Here is a 19,826-nt window from a genome sequence, read left to right as displayed (position 1 = left end):
CACTATATGTGGTGTAGAGTACACAAGGAGATAAAGTGGAGCAGTGCAATATGCCAAGCACTGTCCTGGGGGACAAATGCAATGTGCAGCATGTACACTGCTGCCAAAAATGCCTGTGCCTATTTGAATTGAACCAAAGAAACATGCTTGTGTTGAACACCTCGTGCACTTTAAAGGAAATCCATGTATTCTGAGGACACTCTGCTTTGTTTTGAGCATAGAATAATCTTAAACTGTCTGTAGGAAGAAGCCTTCATTTTACTTCGAACCACAGAAACCATGCTAGCAGAGAGATAATGGACATGCATTAGGGGCAGGAAAGTAAGAAGCAATAGGTACCTTTTCTGCACAGGCTGTTCTGGATAAGCAGCTTTTACTGGACTTGATGGAGTACTTGGTGTGGATGCTCTATCGGATATTGAATAAATCCATCCATAGTGTTAACATTATATACGTCATAGACTTATGACCTTCTACAGCAGAAAGCCTGAGGTATTAACAAAGATATGCATCAGTCTCCATGGTAACGCATTGTATTATGTCCTTGTAGTAACTGTTAGTTAAAGGGTAATAAGGCAATTAGAAGTAATTAAGAAAAGAAATTTATAAGACTCATGAGACTTAAGACTGAAATTTGTTAACAGGCTTATTAACTGTTCAACAATGACGTAATGGGTACATTAGTTACACTCTATGAACAGTTTGTTTTAAAGACATCTTAACATGGAAACATGGCCTTCTCCTATATAACGTAACAACCTTGTAGCTCTAAACTATAACCATCAGTTTAAATTATTTCAGCCTCTGAGAAATCATGTTTTGTTTGTCACTGTATTTCTGTGCTACAAGATTCAAAATGTTGCAGTTAGGAAGAGAAGATGGTGTTACAGTTGTTGAATTTATCTCGAGGTGACCCAGAAATTAAGAGTGAACTAGTTTAAGATGCAGGTTGTAAAATCACTTTCCTCAACAGTGCAATTTTTAGCTTCTGCCCCCATGTAACAAAATCTCAAGCGCTGTGATTGGATCCTTGCTGAAGATAAGATAAGATGAACTTTATTGATCCCGCAGTGGGGAAATTCACTTGTTGTGGCAGCTCACAAGAACACAAGAAGAGTGCAAAAAGTGTGCATAAACAGTTACAAAAAAATATAGAGGTGAAATAAATTAACAATTTACAAGGTAAGTAAAAATAGTACACTATAAAGCTATATACAAGTCCTCATAAGGGAAGAAAGAGGACTAGACCATAGAATTATACAGCCTAACAGCAGCGGGAATGAAAGACCTGCGGTAGCGCTCCTTCCTACACTGAGGGTGTAGCAGTCTGCCACTGAAGGAGCTGTTCAGAGCCTCCACTGTCTGATGCAGAGGATGAGAGGTGTTGTCCATGATGGATGTCAGCTTGGCTAACATCCTCCTCTCACCCACCTGCTCCACGGAGTCCAGTGGGCAGCCCAGGACAGAGCTGGCCCTCCTGACCAGCTTATTTAGTCTCTTCCTGTCCCGGTCCGTGCTGCCCGGTCCCCAACAGACCACAGCATACTGAATAGCAGAGGCTACCACAGAGTCATAAAAAGTCCTTAGGAGGGGCCTGCACACTCCAAAGGACCTCAGTCTCCTCAGAAGGTGGAGGCGACTTTGGCCCTTCTTGTACAGGGCATCGGTGTTATGTGACCAGTCCAGTTTATGGTTGAGGTGGACACCCAGGTACTTGAAACTGTCCACAATGTCCAAGCCCTGGATGTTCACTGGTGTATGTGGTAATGACCTTCTCCGAAAGTCAATCACCATCTCCTTTGTTTTACTGGTGTTTAAGCACAGGTGGTTGCGCTCACACCAGTCCACAAAGTCCACGATGACTGACCTGTACTCCGTCTCATTCCCCTCAGACACACAGCCAACAATGGCTGAGTCGTCAGAGAACTTCTGGAGGTGACATCTGCTGGTGTTGTAGGTGAAGTCCGAGGTGTAGAGGGTGAAGAGGAAAGGTGAGAGTACTGTTCCCTGGGGGGCCCCCGTGCTGCAGACCACCACCTCAGACACACAGTTACGCAGTCTCACATACTGTGGCCTGTTGGTGAGGTAATCGATGATCCAAGCAGCCAAATGTCCGTCCACACCTGCTCTCTCCAGCTTCTCTCTCAGCAGCACCGGCTGAATTGTGTTGAATGCGCTAGAGAAATCAAAAAACATGATTCTCACAGCGCTCCCAGCACTCTCCAGGTGAAATGCACCTTTGGGAGATTTTACGTACGCAGGCTTGTACCTTTAACTTTTTATTAACAATCTAGATACTTTCTAACACAGTTGCTAATATTTTGTACTGATGGTTCAACCGCGAGAGTCTCATGCAGATCCAAGTGGTTCAAGTGCTTCGAATGTGAGTGAATTAATGTTTGTGGGGGAAAACAAATGGGATTTCACTTCAACTGTATTACAGTAATGATTTTATTCTATTTCGGTGTCACAGAAAGCCATATCAGTGAGCAAGGCTATTAGAAAGGTCAATCAAACCACAAAGGAATATAGTGCTGATCTACCATAGTCCTTTTCTTTTGTGCTTTGATTCAGAGACGGGAGTCTTAGCCATAAATCAAATCAAGGTGATGCTTGCAGTGAATGAAGTGGGCAGTGAAGTATTGACTGCCAAGCCTGGCCAACTGTCACAGAGCAAACAGGGCCTGACAGCTGGGTGGTAATTACTCTGCCATTCACAGAAGGCCGCAGCCTTGGCAAAACCTCAAACATTCATTTTTTTTTTTTTTTGCTAACACCACAGTTCAAAAACATGAAAGTTCAAAACTTATCAGAGACAGGCATTATGCTGATTTCTGCGAAATTAGCAATAATCAATCAAGGCTTTGGTCAAGGAGAGCTGTCCTACATTTAGTCTCATTAAGGTAACTGGGAGTGCTTTATCATTTTTCTAAGTGTGTAGTAATATCAGAGTGTCAAACTTTCCCATTATTCTGCAAAAAATACATAATTCAGTCATCTATTATTTAGCAACTTTGCCTGAATCAATTAAGTAATTAATGCAAGGAAAGGATGTGCCACATCATCTTTTTTTCAATTTCATTACTTTCCTATTGGCTGAAATAGAGACTGACAAACTTGCTTGACTGATCTTTGTTTTTGATGATGTCTTTGTGTACACATTAAAACTTTTCCATGTTCTGACTCAGATACAAGCCTAAGGAGACTAGCGACTGAGGGATGAATACATACTCTGCAGTAAATACAAGTAAACAGTCTATTAAAGAAAAATGAATGTACTGAGAGCAGTTACACTCGATTTGTAGCATTTTACAAAGAATAACTTCTTGTACCTCCAGACCACAGCACTCCTCAGCCATGACTGCCACCACAAAACATCATTACCAAGGCAGCGGCAAGAGTCGAAGTCTACTCCCAAAGGAAAAGAGAGGTAATGGGATGTCCTGAAGGGCACTCCTGGGGGTTTTCCATAAAGCTGTGCTGCCACTCTTCAGTTAGCCACCCTCATTAATTATAGAGGCCAGTTAATGCCTACTGTATAAGAGCTGTTTCAGGAAAGCCCAACGGAGATGGGAGAGGAAGAGGAGCGGTCAATGAAATTGTTGCAGATGAACTTAGCCAAACAGAACCTATAAGCAACAAACTGAATCAAGCACCAGAGATAAATCAAATTTCCATGGAAAAGATTAACCTCAGAGCACTTTGTCAAGGGGAGTCAAGATGAAATAAAAAAAATCTCTTTTTAACCCTTTTAGATCATGTGCATGTGAGCTGTGTTCCTATTTAACAATATACGCCAATAAATACATTACTTTGTATTTTTACATCAAAGTCCTAACCATAATCCCTGGAAATATGAAAACAAGCAAACAGAGAATTGCTGCTCATTTTACACAACCAAGAAACACAACAGAATTAACCAATTAACACACTAGTAATTAGCTAAAGGCTAATGTTAAGTGTAGAGGTAATGTCTCTATTGATATGAGAATGTTAAAGCTTTGAATTTCTTTATTTTGTGTTTGTGTTGCCAATGAGGAAATGTGTTTCTTAGTTTGCTTATTTTAGTGGCTTTACTGCTGACTGGATGTTTGTTGTGTTGCATCCTATTGTTGCTGTGATGTCATGGCTGCCATCACTGGCTCAGACTGAAAAACTGCAACTGGAGCATCTGCTTTGAGCCTTGGTGTGAACAGATAAGGAGGCCATAGGCTATATATTATGCAATGTGGTAAACTTCTAAGACTCTTCAGCTTGAAAAAGCTATAAATCTGTAGCACAGTATGAGCAACACAATCACTCCAAGATACATCACTGAATCTTCGCAGAGTGTTTGTACGCCGCGTACCGACAGATCAGATGATGATAGTCACAGAATGTATTCATGATTCATTAGCTCTGCATTGTTCCTGTGCCTGAGGCAGCATGTGGGCGGAGGTGGCTAGGCCAACTCCTCTGTAGAATTTATTCTCTGTACCTGCACTGAGGAATGACTTGTACTAAAAATAGCTAAGCTCACCACAAACTGGACCACAGTATCATCAGCATTATCAGGGTCCCCACAGCCCACAGGATACTTTAACTGATTTCTCCATTGATTGGACTGATCCATGCTTAACTGCATTCCAATGAGAATGGCTCCTGTGATACACGGATCACACTGATTACACTACCTTTGGAATATCAGGCAAGCCACTGCAAATTATGACACAACTCTCACCAGAGAACAAAATCTGAATATTTTATCTAGTCTAATATTATGCAAACAGAAACAACTGAGAAGATGTGTGAAAGCTTTTGTACTGTCCTCTTACTATTTTTTGGCACACTGAACTCTATTGAAGGTTCTGAAGGAGCCTCAGCAGTACACTGCCAAGCTTTCTCTTTGTAAGGGTACAGCAGGTGGGTATCACAACAGTGGTTGGTGATCAACTTTCTTGTTAAACCAGGAGTTCTTAATTGGTCTCTGTGCACATTTTTATAAAGGGGGCATCTAGCACATTTCAATTTCCACACAAAATGGGCCGATACTTTCCAACTACTTCAGTTAAGAGGAATAGGTCATTATAATATAAAAACTATAGTGAATTGTGGGTGTACAGTATGTCTCTGAACCCAGACTCATAAATTGACTGACATTTTCGTCACATGGCACAACAGTCCCTATCAGTCCCCTGAGATTCAATATCAACAAAAGCAATGAGCTTGTTGAAGACTACAGTGCTTCAAATATGGCTGTTGGTGCTAAGTTAAAATTCTAAAATATGGATGGCTTCACACACATCTTAACAGCACAGAGGATCATTTTCAAGTTGTCACTAATCTCATCTTTTGTTCCTCAGTTATGGTGTTGAATAATGGTTGGAAAATTGTTTCTGCAGACACCTACAAGACATCTATATGAGATTTTGTCACAATTAGCCTAGGAATTGTGTAAAGGCTAAAATGTGATTTGTGGGGTCACAGTTAAGTTTACCTTTGGCCACCAAATTTTAATCAGTTCATCCTCGGGTCCTAGAGGACATTTGTCACAAATTTGAAGAAATTCCCTCAAGGTGTTCACAGTTCATAGTATCATGATGATAGGATGGACAGATGGACAAAGGGATGGACAACCCAATACCATAACAAAGGACAAACAAACAGAAAAGATTTTCTGCATCACCAAGTGAATAAATATCAACTAGATGTCCATGGCAAAAAATCATGATGCAATGCATACACTTTGTGTTGCTGTAATTACACAGCTTTGTTTGCTGGTATACTAGTATACGACTCAACAACTTTACATGCATGAAGTATTCCCCTTAGCTGAAAATCTAAATTACTCATAGAATATAGATAGGAAAAGAATTGGCTTGTTATGGGCAATATAAATCCAAAACTCTGGACATAACCTCCTCCAAAGCAGGTTATATGCAGTATAAGTTACCAAGGTGATCAAGCCAGGTTAAATTGACAAACTCTGGCTTTATGTTAAACATAATCAACTAATGAAATCACTAATCAACTAATCTTGCATGGTAGCACACCCCTCTCAAGTTAACAGTCACCCTCGCTTTCCAATTGAGTTTGAAGTCTAACGTTCTGGGTAGCTGTGCAAACAGTCCTTTATTTCCTTCAACGGCACCTGTCTCTCACCCTGGGGACAATGGGGAGCTCCATGAACACCATTTATTGAGAGGGAAGCATTACTGATGAAACAATCCCCTCCAGACTGCTATTCTGCTGCCATATGGCACACCTCTGTCTGTGTACTCAGCCAAAACAAAGACACAAAACTGACACCAAAGGCATAAATTATTTCCTGAGGTCTTCTCTTTGTACAAATTCAGTTTTTCAGTTTTTAGGCAACCACAGCTCATATCATATGCACACACAAAACTGCTATTACTGCTGCTACTGCTTGAAAGGCCCAACACGCAACCATGTTTTTATCCAAGGGGAATTCCTCATGAAAGCATAATCTTGGTATTTTGTCCCTCGTTTGTTTTCAGTTACAAGTTCCAACAATGGAAAACACAATAGATCAAGTATGTGCGTGGGTGTTATTTTTGGCCATGGTACCAAGGACAGCAATGTCAGGCTGATGGTTGCGCTGTTTGCCACTTGGGTCAAAACTGAAATATGTGAAAAATCACTGGATGCGGGCATTCACAGTCCCAGAGGATGAACCTTGGTGAATTCAGTGATCTTAAGTGTCTTCATCTTCATCCAGCACCGCAGCTACTGGAAGGACTTCTGTAGGACTAGCCTAATGACTTTGATGGTGATCCTCTTTTGATGACTTTTCATCTAGCGCCATCATCAGGACAATTTTAAATTGGTCCAATAAGATACAATCTAATGCAAGGCTAATATATTTCCCATCAGCCTCAATATTGCTTGTGTTTAGGGCTAACCAGCAAATGTTAGCATGCTAACACGCCCAACTAAGCTGTTGGACATAATAAGAACCATACCTACTAAATATCAGCATACTCACACTGTCACTGTTTCTGTACTAGGATTAGCTTTTAGTTTGCAGCACACAGACTGACTCTAGACTTTAACTATATACAAGATTTGTTCCTGATTTTCTACAGGATTTTATGGGTTCTGTCGTAGTAAACACCCACCCAAAGTTTTAGAAATTTTACTTTCCCAAATTGTTTGATGACTGAGGTTCACTTTGACAATGGACACTGTGGAAATAACAATAATTACATTAATAATAAATAATATGGCTTTTAAGTGCTAGCATCAGACTGCAATCTGAGCTTTCAGTTTGATAACTGGTAAGAAACAGACAACGTACAAGACAAAACACAACTCACCTCTACCTTTACATAACAGAGAGCAGGGAAGAGCATCTGATGGCTCAGAAGAAATCAGATGCTCTATTCAGTCAGTCATGACACAAACACCCCCAGGGAGACATTCAAGGTGACAATAACATGCACAACTGTTAAACACTAAACCCATGTTACTACTTGGCCCAAAAACCCATTTTCCTCAAGACAGCAGTGCACTAGTTCAGAGTGCTTACGCTGCTCCTAATGTGATTTTCTTGTGTTCAACATGGGAATGGTCTCCTGATACAATTACAAACATTACAGGGCAAAGAATGGAATTTTCTGCCTGTGATTGAGTCCACTCTGTACTCACTCTCCTCAACATTCGTGCAGGCAAATGGAGACAGAAGGCACTGAGAGGAGAGGACAGGAGAGGCCAAAACAAGTCTCTATCTTGGCATCTGCTCTAACATATCCACACACGCACAACCTAATGAACCAGGAACAATGATTTTCAGCAGCTGCTGCAGCTAAAGGAGGAGGGCACATACAGTGTTCGTTGTGGTCATTGTGACCAACCTGACTGGTTGTCCAGCTAATCAGAGACTGAAAAGAAGACTTAAAAAACAATCACTGTTTTAATTATAAAATGTCAGAAAATGGTGAGATATGTCCACTACGGCTTCCAAAAGTCCAGTGGGACATGTTCAGATTGCTTTAACAGTGCCATGTCAAAATATATCAGACATATAATCATATAAAACAAGAAAAATCAACAAATTCTCATATTTGAAAAGCAGAAACCTGCAAATAAGTGAAATTATGAATTGATTATTTTAAAAATTATCTATTCACAGACTAATCATTTCAGCTCTGTTAACAAAATATTTATTATCTGGTCAGTGCTATTTGTGGTTAGTTTAAGAGCAGAAATAAAGAAGCACCATCTTAGCACCGTAGCACCATGTTTGTCGACTTTAAATCATATCTTTTTTTCGACATGACAGCAAAATCGCACCAATGCACAAAGAACACAAATCATTCAACGTAAGTCCACATTTTCAAATTTGGCAAAGGTTGTTTAAAGGAAAAATACCACATACTGGTAAAGAAATATTACTACCGCAATCTAATGGTGTAAAATATCTGGATTGTCTTATAATGAAATCAAAGACTTTAAAATGACTGAACCATTTAAAAAATGAAATACAACAACAGAAATGTGTCAAATAACAGCCATTATCCTCTAATGTAACTGAGGGTGACATTCAGCTGCGGCAGAAGCAAAAATTTATGGCACATGAGCTAAACTATTAAAAAAAAAAAAAACAAACAAAAAAAAAACACAGTTGTAGACTCATATCAACAAAGAGAAAATAGAAATCCAAGATCCCTTAAGACAACAGCACATGTAGATGCCTGCCTTTGAGAAAGTGTTAGACAGCTAAAATAAAAGAAATTAAACAAACTGTGTAATGAGAGACCCTTAACCCTCATCTATTACATTGAGAAAATAAGTACCTCTACAAACTGGACAGAACGATCTTTTGATGGCAAATACGACACTGCTGTTACTGCTTTTAATCAAAACACACTTGCTGAATTGACCGAGAAGCTGCATAGGACAGCTGGCTTTGTGTCTGTGGCTTGTTGTGTATTTCCACTGGCCAGCCTCTTTGTCTCCTGTGTGTGTTCATCTATCTCCTCTCCAGAGACACTCATCTCTTCTGACTGCTGCACTGACACACACACAAAGGAAAAGGAGACTGATTGTATGCACAACTAGCTGCTAGTGTAATCTGCAGGCCCAGACACACATGGAACAACGGAAGGCACCCAAGCATTGATTCAATTATAAGACGGAATGACTGACTGACGGGCAATACGGCATGCAAATATATATGCACACAGCCAAGCAGACAATATGCAATCGTACAGCGCTAACACACACTAATAATGACTCTCATGAAGAAACTCAGCCTGTCTAGCCAGCAGAAAACACAACTCCTTCTCTGGAGGAAAATTATCCGGAGTGGGTGGCAAATTACACTTTGATGAATTAAACATTCAAAGGGTAATTTTTCCAAGTCTAAATACCAAAAACAACCAGCCAGCCTCGTCTCAACGTCTTGCTGCACCAATACACGCGGCTCTGCTCAAGCTCTTCCGTTGTCAGCCTTTCTCGTTTTCATAAGCGGATTTGTTCGGCTGTGTGGCACGGCACACCTGACAGACGCCGTGTATTTTCACTCTTTTGGACAGCGAGATAAAAGACAGTAAAGGAGGGCAGGAGTTAGATCCAATGAGAAAGACCCTGTACTCTCAGTGCACCTCAGGTAGCCCACTTCACAGGCTAGCCACAGCTGTACAAAGATGGCAGGAACTCTCCCGAAGCTAGATGCTCATTTGTAAGAGAGCAGATGGCTTTCCTTATTGTCCACTTTTTACTTAGATGGTCACGATCAGCCGCTGGTAAACCAATCAACACATTCTGCCAACAACTTTTAATTTATCCTTACGAATATCAAAAAAAACAACAACAACAACATTAAAAAGGGATAAAGGGCTGCCACCCCACACCATTTATTGATCATAATTTGACACCGAAGAGCCCGTTGTGTGCCATCAAAACATGACCAACGTTAGATGCCAGTGACAGACCTGTCTAACTTCAATATTGCAATATCAGTTCAGACATTTGGATTTATTGGACCACTTGTAAACACAAGTCTCTGATGCACCAGTCTGATAGATAGGATCATATCATCAATACTGATTTGACTGTAGAGGTAGACTGGGTACCCGCCATGATACGATCCATTAATAGTAAATGACATGAAGATGCTTCTTGTTTATCGCACCACTCTTGGCAACCTTATATTGTGCATCAAATCTGAGAACACCAGTCATTTCTAAGCTGCCAGAAGCTGGTGCATCAACTTATTAAATTAGACATTGCTTAAAATTGATGTGCACCATTTAGTCCCTGTCTGCATGCTTACTTTATTTATACATTCGTCACTGTCTGGTGAAGTTAACTGCTTTTTCAAATCAGAATAACACAGATACTACAATACAAACAATACAGTGCACAACACCTATCTACCATTTACATAAGAAGAAGATAAGCTATAGACAGTAATTCTGTATGCTAAACACCTGACGGCTCTTAATTGCAAGATATTTTTTACCTTTTACTGAATAAATTATGTGTGATACTGTCAAGCCACTATCAAAACAAAGTCATCATCCGAGTCAAATCAATACACCACAAGTAATACTTCAGTCTTCTGAAGCTGAATCACAGCGGGACAGGACGCATGAATCGAGCTGTCTTATGGAATAAATGAACAACAAATTCAGAATCACTGAACACAAGAGGCTGCAGACAACCCTACAGTAAGCTTTGGTCTTATTATAGAAAATAGCATCACAATCTTGACTTTTTAATGAACTGTGATGTTCCCCAGAGCAAGAATACAGTACATAATAGCTAGAAAATTCCTACTTTGATCAAAATTAATACCAGTCAACTAGTGTTTACTAACTGTATATGCAAGTGCTTTCTTGTTAATGTGATGGGAAACAGCAAAACAGGAAGTATAGGATGGCACAGCTGGAGGACAACAAGAAACCAGCTGTCACTATGCCTTTGGAAACATTTGGATATCCTGAAATACAAACAACAGCAAAGAATCTGTTTCTTGAGCAGCAATGAGCAGACTGAAAGCATTACAGAGGCGAGGTCCCACAGAGCACAGCGAGCAGGTGAATGTGCTGAGGAGACAGATAGCGCACGAGACAATGAGGCACGGGAGGAGGAAAAGTGAGCTGGAAGAAGAAGGGGTGGAACGGCAATCATTTGCTCAAAAACCCTGCAGTGAGGCTGTGTGCAGCAGCACGACAGACGTGATGGCACAAACAGAGGAAAGAGGCAACCCGTGGAACGAGACGAGAGCAAGATGAAAAGAGAGAAGTAACAGTAGGGCAAAAGTAAGAACGTAGAAATATGTCTCATAAATAAAACAGATTACTCTTTCCACTTCATGCTCCCCTTGTAGGAAAGCAAAATTAAGTGATGGAATGAAGACTGAACTGAGAGTTGAAGATTAAATTACTCTCTCCTCCTCACTCTGTATCAGAACTACTCACTGCTCTGTTGGCTGGTTAGCCAACAGGAGAGTGTCACGGCTGTCGAACCATGTCTGCTTTCAGCTCGGCACCTGGCCTGAATGCTGATGACACTCACATTGTCATTAACCTCCATCACAAAGCAAATTTGTACTAGAGAACGTGACCATGGATTATTCACAAGTAACAATATCTTTGGACTGACAGAGACAAAATATATTCACGATCTGCTTTCATGAACATGAAAAACAGAATCCCACATCGCTGATAATAAAACAATAATCCAAATGCACATAAATACATTGAAGATCACTAAATTCTCAGCCTGCTGTTGTGCAACCTAGGTCAACAAGAAATGCAGTTCTGCTGTGTAGCAGTATGAGCATATCCTTGTGTCTCCTCATTAGTCTGCAGAGGCACAGGCCCTTGAAGTACAGAGTGAGACAAAGGATGGATTCTCTCATACAGCAGAGAGCCCAGAGGCCCAAAGACAAACAGGACCAGAGCGATGAGGGGGGACATGGAAAGGAGAGGACAAAAAAAGGTAACGTCAGTCTTAGCAGCACAGTGACATTATAAGTTTTTGAAGGCACACAGGTCAGTATTACAGCTGCAAAAGCAGAGCAATCTCATCATAATAGTAAGTAGAGTAAGTAAAGTAAATAATCAGTAATACAGTTATATCATGGATCAGCTATACCACAGCTGAAATAAAGTCAAATCTTTGTGCCCTCTGTTAGCAGATGTGGTCCCAAAAAACACAAGGGCAGTTACACAACAAAAACTGGTCCGCACAAAGTGTCTCATTATAAAACATAACCCAATATCCAATATTAACCAAGGCTGTTATGTTGCCCTCTTTCATTAAAAGCTGAGGCTGACGTAACATGGCAATTAAAATTCTGTTTGATAGTAAATTGTGCTCAGAAACTTTTGAGGTCAGCGTTTGAAGACAGCTCTTAACTGATTAACTCTCTGACTGGAGGTGGTGGATCGCTCCTGTGCATCATAACTGCAGGTTGCAAACACCCTTCATTATCTGTAACTGATCAAAGCTTAGCTCGACACTTTTTCCACATTTAAATTAGCTAAGAATCTGAGCCTCTCCCTTTCGTGATCCTCGCCATGGGTTGCACTGCACCTTGTTAACTCATTTATGAGGCCACTGAAGCATATAAATATCAGCAGAAGGGCTGTGCAATCCGTTTGCATTACTAAGGCTGCAGGCTGTCGCCTTTTAAAGTGAACTCTGGCCTGACGGGGGAACAGCATCATCAATTGCGCTGCTCTTGTCCACTTCTCTCATTAGCAGACCAGTCACCACAGGAATATATTATTGGGCTAGGAGGTTTAATATTCATGCTTCCAGGTGGAGCATAACCTCAGGCACCTCTCTGTTTCCCTCTGTCAAACAATACATCCCAGACAGCACAATGGAGGGCTCAGCAGACTGCCGCCGACAAACTGACAGACCGCCTGCCTGCTCTCCATCCACCCACACACACACACACACGCAAAACAAAGAGACACTGGGGAATATGAGAGGACCAATTGGTGAGAGAAACCCCAACAGGCTCTGTACCTACATTCAGAGGCCTCAGCATCTTGATATGACAGCAAGCACAACATATCGAGAGAGCTGGTGATATTTCTGAGAGAGAAAATGTATGTGCATGAGCTCATGTTTTCACGAGTACATAACAAAAGGGCCACATGAATCCCAGGTCAGACAAAGTTTAATTTCGCTTTAACAACCAACAGGAATACCAAAGCTGTGAGTGAAGACAGTAATGAAACACGATGGTCAAGACGTAGGACCACATCCAAAGACAGCAACAAAGCAGCAGCCCTTCGCAACCTTGACACAATGCGTTAGCCCTCTCATTATCAACGAGACATTTGTGATAAAGTTTATCAATCCCCGTGAAAGAGATCGGGTAGGTCTGTAAGTTAGGGTCTGTCCTGCCCTGCTCTGCTGTGCACGCAGACCCTACAGTGATGTAATCCTTAATCGCAACCAGCCACGCGCCACAGGTTCAGCCAATCGTGATGCTGGCGCGCAGTGATGCTGGTAAACACAAGTGACGTTCTCCTGAGGTTACTCCTCATGAAACATTCAGACATAGCACACATTTTAATCATTCATATAAAGCACAGCAACAGTGTGTCAGCCGCCGTGAGTTCTGAATACACACCCACACAAGTATGAACTTTTTCAACCTGGGCTGACATATTGTGTGCCTAGTAGGCCTGGTGCAGGACACTTCTGAAGGTCTTGACAGTGTAAAGTCAGCAAAGACATACAGTCACCAGGGATCTCACTGGAGACTGCAGATAAAACTGTAAGGACTATAGAATCATATTTTGTTCTCTTGTTTGCAGTCTGAAATGATAAAAGACAACCACATCACTGAGAATAAAAACACTGAAAATCATTGGACTTAGATCTGAGTATGAAACCTACCTGAATACTTTTTCTTTAGCATTGAACAAAATATGTCAGAAGCAAAAACTGTCCCAAAACTGCCACTGAACATATTTTATTCACTTATTTTCTTTCATTGCAGGAAACCAAACTTTTGCCAATGTTACACAATTTCATTTAGGCAAAATTATTGACAACATTAAATTTGATTTGTGTGTTAAATGACAAGAGGGATTTTACAAAAAATATGCGAATACTTCTCAAAGAAAGATATCAGTTATAATTGTGGTGCAGGCCACTGTAATATCAGACATTCTGACTTATAATAGGACAGGCGTCACTTATTATACTAATGTCGGCTCTGCTCTATTCAAGTGAGCCAGTATGCATAATACTAATAGAATTCAGCCACTATTATTTTTATTATTTACATCTCTGCTTTATATTGCGACGTGTCAAAACGTCCTCTGTGAAAAACTTCACAGTACATTACTTTATCTACAACCGGCCCTAAATGCATCTCAAGCACATCCAGCTGCTTTAACAGCAAGCACAGAATATCTATGGTGATAATGACATCACAGGAGCCACAGAATGAATGTGTGTCAGGGGAACAGTGGGACAGTTCCGAGACCGTCCTGAGTGGTGTGGGCATCACCACCGGTATCTTCCAATGGTATTCAGGGAGTGAATTACCTTCCTGGGAGCCCTAACGGCCAAGTCTTTGTCAGTGCTTTTGGACGAGTGATCCTGACTAGTGAGTAATCTCACATTTTGTTGGAGTAACCGTGGAGTCACCGTAGCAACAGCTGAGACCCTGATACCATGCTTCAGAGTAAAGCACCCCTCAGTTTGCGTGCACACACACATAGGCTCCCATCCCCCGGTAGTCTCCCCACCAATATGTCAGCAGACCTCAGGAGAACTTGTACAGCATTGATTTTGTTCACAGCAGTAGTGAAAGGGCAGAAAGTTCTACACTAACCTTATTTCTTTTCTTTTTTTTTTAAAAGATTTTTACAACTGGTTGATAGAAGGGACGCTGCCCTGAAAGCTGGTGGTTAGGGTTTATTCAAACAAAACGGTTATTAGAAAACGAAAGGAAATCACAGGTTTTACAGGGTGTAAGCTTGAACTATAATTAACTCTGTAACTGGAATGGCGTGGGCCACACTGCTGTTCTCACAGTCATTCAATAAATCCATTATTAATTAGAGGCTAAGGGTTTTCGCAGTGTGTAACATATTCACACTAATGAAAGAGAAAATAAATATGATCTATGTCTTCTACAGCATCACGCTTTTTCGTAACTATCTGAAGAAATTACAATAAGCAAAACCATGAGAAAAATGCTCAGAAACAGCAGGACTTTGGTAGAAGGGGGGCCAAACACACCCTGCTCTTTCTATATGAAAAAAGCAGAACAATCCTTTTAGTGCTAAACAATAGTTTCCCCATGTCTGTGGAGACTGTCTTTCTCACTCTCTTTCTGTCTCCTCTCACCACACAAACTTCACAATACCTTTTCAACTGTTTGACTGGGACAACAGATATACATAAAGAGACCCAGAAGCAACTAACAATGTGACAGTGTTATATTTTCTGCTTCTTTATATGCACAAGCTGGGACAAAGAGCTTTCAAAGCAAACTTGAGATAATCAACCTGCATTTGGACTCATCAATAATACATCTGGCAGAACTAAATTAGAATAATTTTCAAGGTATGCTTCAGGAGCACAAACAAATTAAAATGGATGCTGTATTTGTAGCGGGACAATCTACTTAACTTTGTCTCTGATTAATTATATAGGATTTTCTTAACATGTGGTCTAGTTGTTATTCAAACATATAAATGTAAAAGACAAACAGTGAGGCTCTGGACTCAGTCTGACTCTGTGCTGCAATACCGCATTAAAATCACAGAGCAGAAGAGGCCTGAGGGCAACAGAGGATTTCAGGCACTTCCATCAACCTGCGTCTAGATGAGAGCTAAGTCTACAGGGCTGTGTAATTATGACTGCTCACTTTTTGCTCCCCCAAACACGGTAGAAAGATCCATAATTCATTGAAATAAAACTTAGATTAATGCATTACAGCTGCCACTGCTTTAAAAAGATTTCTGCCCTTCCTCTGAAAGCCCTCAGCGCTCAGCTGCATGCAAATTTTGTGTTTCTAATTTCTGCTGAAAGTCTCTTTCTCAAAGCATACACCACGGAGATGTCGCCGTCATTAAGGAAGTGGATACCTGGCTCAGCGTCAGAGAAAGGAAGGAGGATAGCCAATAAGTCAACGGCAAATCTGAATTTGGAGCCATTTAACAGCTTAGAGAAGGGAGCAGAAGGTAATGCAAACAGGTTTAGTGGGAATAAAAGCCCACTGGAAACAGGGCAGGAAAGTGAAAACGGGAAAGACAGAAACACATGGTGAGGTAGAGCTTAGGAGAGCCCGAGAATATATGACCTAGTTATGCCTCTTACTTTGCATTCTCTTGTCTAGGTGTCCTGGTATCCAGAGTGAGTTTGTTCAAGAGAGAAACCTGGAAGGAAGGAAGGAAGGAACAAACAAAAGAAGGGCAAGGCCTCAACTAAATGAGGAACACACTCCAGCAGTGTGGCTAGTCAGGTGATTTAGCTCCCCCCACCCCACCCAATCAGGGCCAGGTTAGACAGAAAGGTAGCCAGGATGCCAGACAGTCACAGGAGAACTGTAGCATTCTCCTCTTTCACTGCACTCCCCTCCATCCACCCCACTGACGTCAGCCACCCAGACCACACGACACTGCTGCAAACAGCACACCTGCTGGCTTCACAGTCCATCTGGCCCAGCTCCATCTCTGGCTCAGCTCTCTAAGAAGAAATGCAGGTCTGTTTACAACCTGGGCACGCAGTCATGATCCTGCAGTAATTGCAGTATCTATTTCACGCTTGCTCATGGGGGGAAAAGAGGAGCAATCACAGTATCACCTGCTGTAATGTTACCATGTATCAAAGTGACGAAGAATCACGCGTGTCTCATCAATGTTTCACACTGCACGTTAAATGTTTCGTTGATTATGTCGTGCAGAGGCTTTAATGTGTCTACATGTTGCTGACTAGTCAGGGAATTCTCTAAGGATTTCTTTACACCTCTTTCCTACAACTGTGCAGCATCCTGCAAAGGCAACAATTTTATCTTGTAAGCAGCGTGACAGGCCCTCTCATCCACTTTTTTATTAAATCAACATGAACATAAAACTGCACAATCATCAAAGCAACGCCTGCAGTTGTGACACCAAAGGAAGATGAAGACGTTTTTAACATCAGGGCCTGATTCTGTTTTCATCCTTACACGCGCGACATCTCAGCCGACAATATCAACAGTTTGCTGTCCACTGGGGTAAATAATCATTTTTATGGAGGAAAATGTTATACATGCGATTGAGTCCTACATCAACATCATTAACACGCTTGATCTTTGCTGTGCTTCTACCAATGCAGATCTACAAAGCCACATTCTTGAACTTGGTGAGCATGTTCTCCAGAGCAGCAATGGGATACCCTATGTGCATTATTGATGTGGTGGATTCAGGAGAAACTGCATGAGCAAACAACACTAAATGATGAACCAGCAAGCAATATCCCGACAAGCAACGCTACCTCTGGCTGGGAGACAAACTGACACGTGAAAAATAATCCTGCCAAAACGCCCTTTCAGCCATACATTTCAGGGTGTAATGTGCTTTTGATATCCCACAAACAGGAGCTTGAGGGGAATGTCATGGCTGTCTACAGAGCTCCCTGACGTCTCAAAGCCCGCCACCAAATCCACTCTTGTAGTCTGGCACACAGAGGGTCACGTGAGGGAAATGCATTCCCCTGAATCAGTCTTCTGTCATTTGAAAAGACAAAACTAACTCTACGTAAATTCATTTGGGGTCTACAATTTTTCACCTGCATGGGGGACATGCAGGCACTCGCTGTGTCTGTGCTCTGACACTCGCTTTTCTGTCTGCCAGGGTCAGACACAATCGCAGCGCTATTCAGTAGTCTGCGGAGTGAATCAAACTGTGGTCGACAGGTGACTAACCTGAATGGTGCACGTATATTCCGTATCGTCCAGCAGTCTGACGGTGCAGCTGTATTCCCGCTCTAGATTCCTGATGCTGCCACTCATGAATCGGCTCAACATCTTCTCAGAAAATCGCTGCTCTGCGTCTAGGACCAGAACAATAAACTCAATACCAGCGTGCAAGTAAATGTCACATTGACCACGATCCCTGGCCCCCTACACGAGCAGCAGCCACGGATTCAGCCGCCGAGGCGGGCACCATTGTTGTCCCGTTAAGTTTCCGTGCAGTGGGCCCGTGCTAAGAGCAGAATCCAAGGATGCCCGCATCCAGATCCGGAGGCAGCTCAGCCCTGTTGTGTGTCCTGTGGTAGAGACGAGGATTATCTCTCACCATTCACCGCCGCCACTTGAGCAAGCGGGCGGGTCCCAATGAAAACTGACGTCAAAGTGAACCAACGGGAGTGTGTGGTATTTTCTCTGCGCTTTAACGTCCTATAGTGCTTTCTTACGCCGCAGTTTGTCCTGACCCACAGCTGCCCAGGTCCAGAAAAGAATCTAAAATTGACTGTTGTTTGTGAAATATCCTCAGAAGACTTAGAATTAAATATAGGGTCATATTTTATTTATCTTTCAAAACTACCGGGTGATGTAGTGTCTAAACCCATTTTTAACCAAAAGCTGTGGTTTAAAAAAAAAATCAAACCCAGAAAGCCGAGGTTCTAAGCCTCTTTGGGCTGAGACGTATTAATAAATAATTAAATAGGTGTGTGTTTAAGATTAAGTACAAAATATCATATATTCCTTTGTTAGTAAGTACGAACAATACCTGAGCAAAAAATAGTGGCTTTCAAGGGGATCCTTTGCAAAGGAACCAAAAGCAAGCCGGACTGAGATAAACCTCCGGCGCCAGATTTTATAACACTCTAATATTTATTTAAATCTCGCCTAACAGTTTTGTCAAACTTAAGGCGAGCCCTGCTGAAAGGAGTACAATGAAATATTTTTGATAACTCCTCCTGTCATAATGGGAGAATATTGAATGTACTCGACTGCCTCCTGCAGGCCATTCGTCGTCGGCGCAGTTTGAAAAGAAATGAGTGGCCCCCCGCATATAAAAATCATTCACCAGTTTAGCGTGAGGACCCTATTGTCTCTGAGGGGAGGTGGAAAGAAATCAGAAAAATCAACAACGGTGTAATCTCACAATTTAATTATCCCTTATTTTCACTACTATTTTGAGCACGACTATACAGTAGCAGATGTAGCATAAAAGCAGTATCATCTTCATTATAGGCCTAATTTATTGTTATACTTGGCTCTCTTCCCTCCTAAAGTTCAAACGACACGTAATAACAGTCAACATTTTTCTTAGAGTTGAACAAGTCTTACCGGGAGAGGCACTATTTATTACCACTCTCTATTTTGGTTGTGAATTCAGACATCAAGTCCGAAAATCCAGTGCGAAATTCCAGTGCCTTTGTTTTAGCATATTAGTCTGAAATTGTATATGTTACAACTGTATGACGGCGTTGAGACAACTGTAATATCGATAAATAAAATGAAAAACCTACGCTCCCTCGACATTCACTGCCGTGACCCGGATTCGAACCGGGGTTGCTGCGGCCACAACGCAGAGTACTAACCACTATACGATCACGGCGAGCTAGAGGAGGCTGCTGTCGTCAGCTGGTATTTGGTTTATAACAATAACACACACCAATATACATAATTTTATTGGGATCATTCGAGTGTGTTACTTCGCAAAAAATTGACTTTGTGACTTAACAGCGACCAAATGATGCAAGAATTACAAAGTCTAGAAACGTAACCGGCAGTGTCGTTGCTATCAGGTTAGCCAACTTCAGCTCAGAAGTTTAGCTGGAGCTAAAGTTACTTTAACAAAACTGTTAAAGACGCGCCTTTTTCAGGCGTACATTTTTTAGAAGGC

General features: G+C 41.6%; 1 protein-coding gene and 1 non-coding gene across 8 annotated transcripts in view; both read right to left on the bottom strand.

The window, feature by feature from the left end:
• LOC124061565 (FERM domain-containing protein 5) overlaps positions 1 to 18,294 on the bottom strand; it is a 55,867-nt gene extending 37,573 nt beyond the window's left edge. For 4 of the 7 annotated variants that reach the window (XM_046393496.1, XM_046393499.1, XM_046393503.1 and 1 more), the window contains exon 1: positions 17,897 to 18,294. In XM_046393496.1, the coding sequence (XP_046249452.1) occupies positions 17,897 to 17,998 (102 nt within the window). In that variant the 5' untranslated portion in view covers positions 17,999 to 18,294. Of the gene's footprint in view, positions 1 to 16,308; positions 16,613 to 17,896 lie in introns of those variants that run through there. The other 3 variants (XM_046393497.1, XM_046393502.1, XM_046393500.1) reach the window with 3 other exon arrangements.
• Positions 18,295 to 19,466: 1,172 nt separating this feature from the next.
• Positions 19,467 to 19,538, bottom strand: trnah-gug. The gene has a single exon. It is a non-coding gene; the product is annotated as a tRNA-His (tRNA).
• Positions 19,539 to 19,826: the final 288 nt, after the last annotated feature.

The sequence above is a fragment of the Scatophagus argus genome, chromosome 7 (genome assembly GCF_020382885.2).
Source record: "Scatophagus argus isolate fScaArg1 chromosome 7, fScaArg1.pri, whole genome shotgun sequence".
NCBI classification, from domain to species: Eukaryota; Metazoa; Chordata; class Actinopteri; family Scatophagidae; genus Scatophagus; species Scatophagus argus.
The sequence above is the reverse complement of the archived record's forward strand: the minus strand, read 5'-3'. Positions and strand labels throughout refer to the sequence as shown.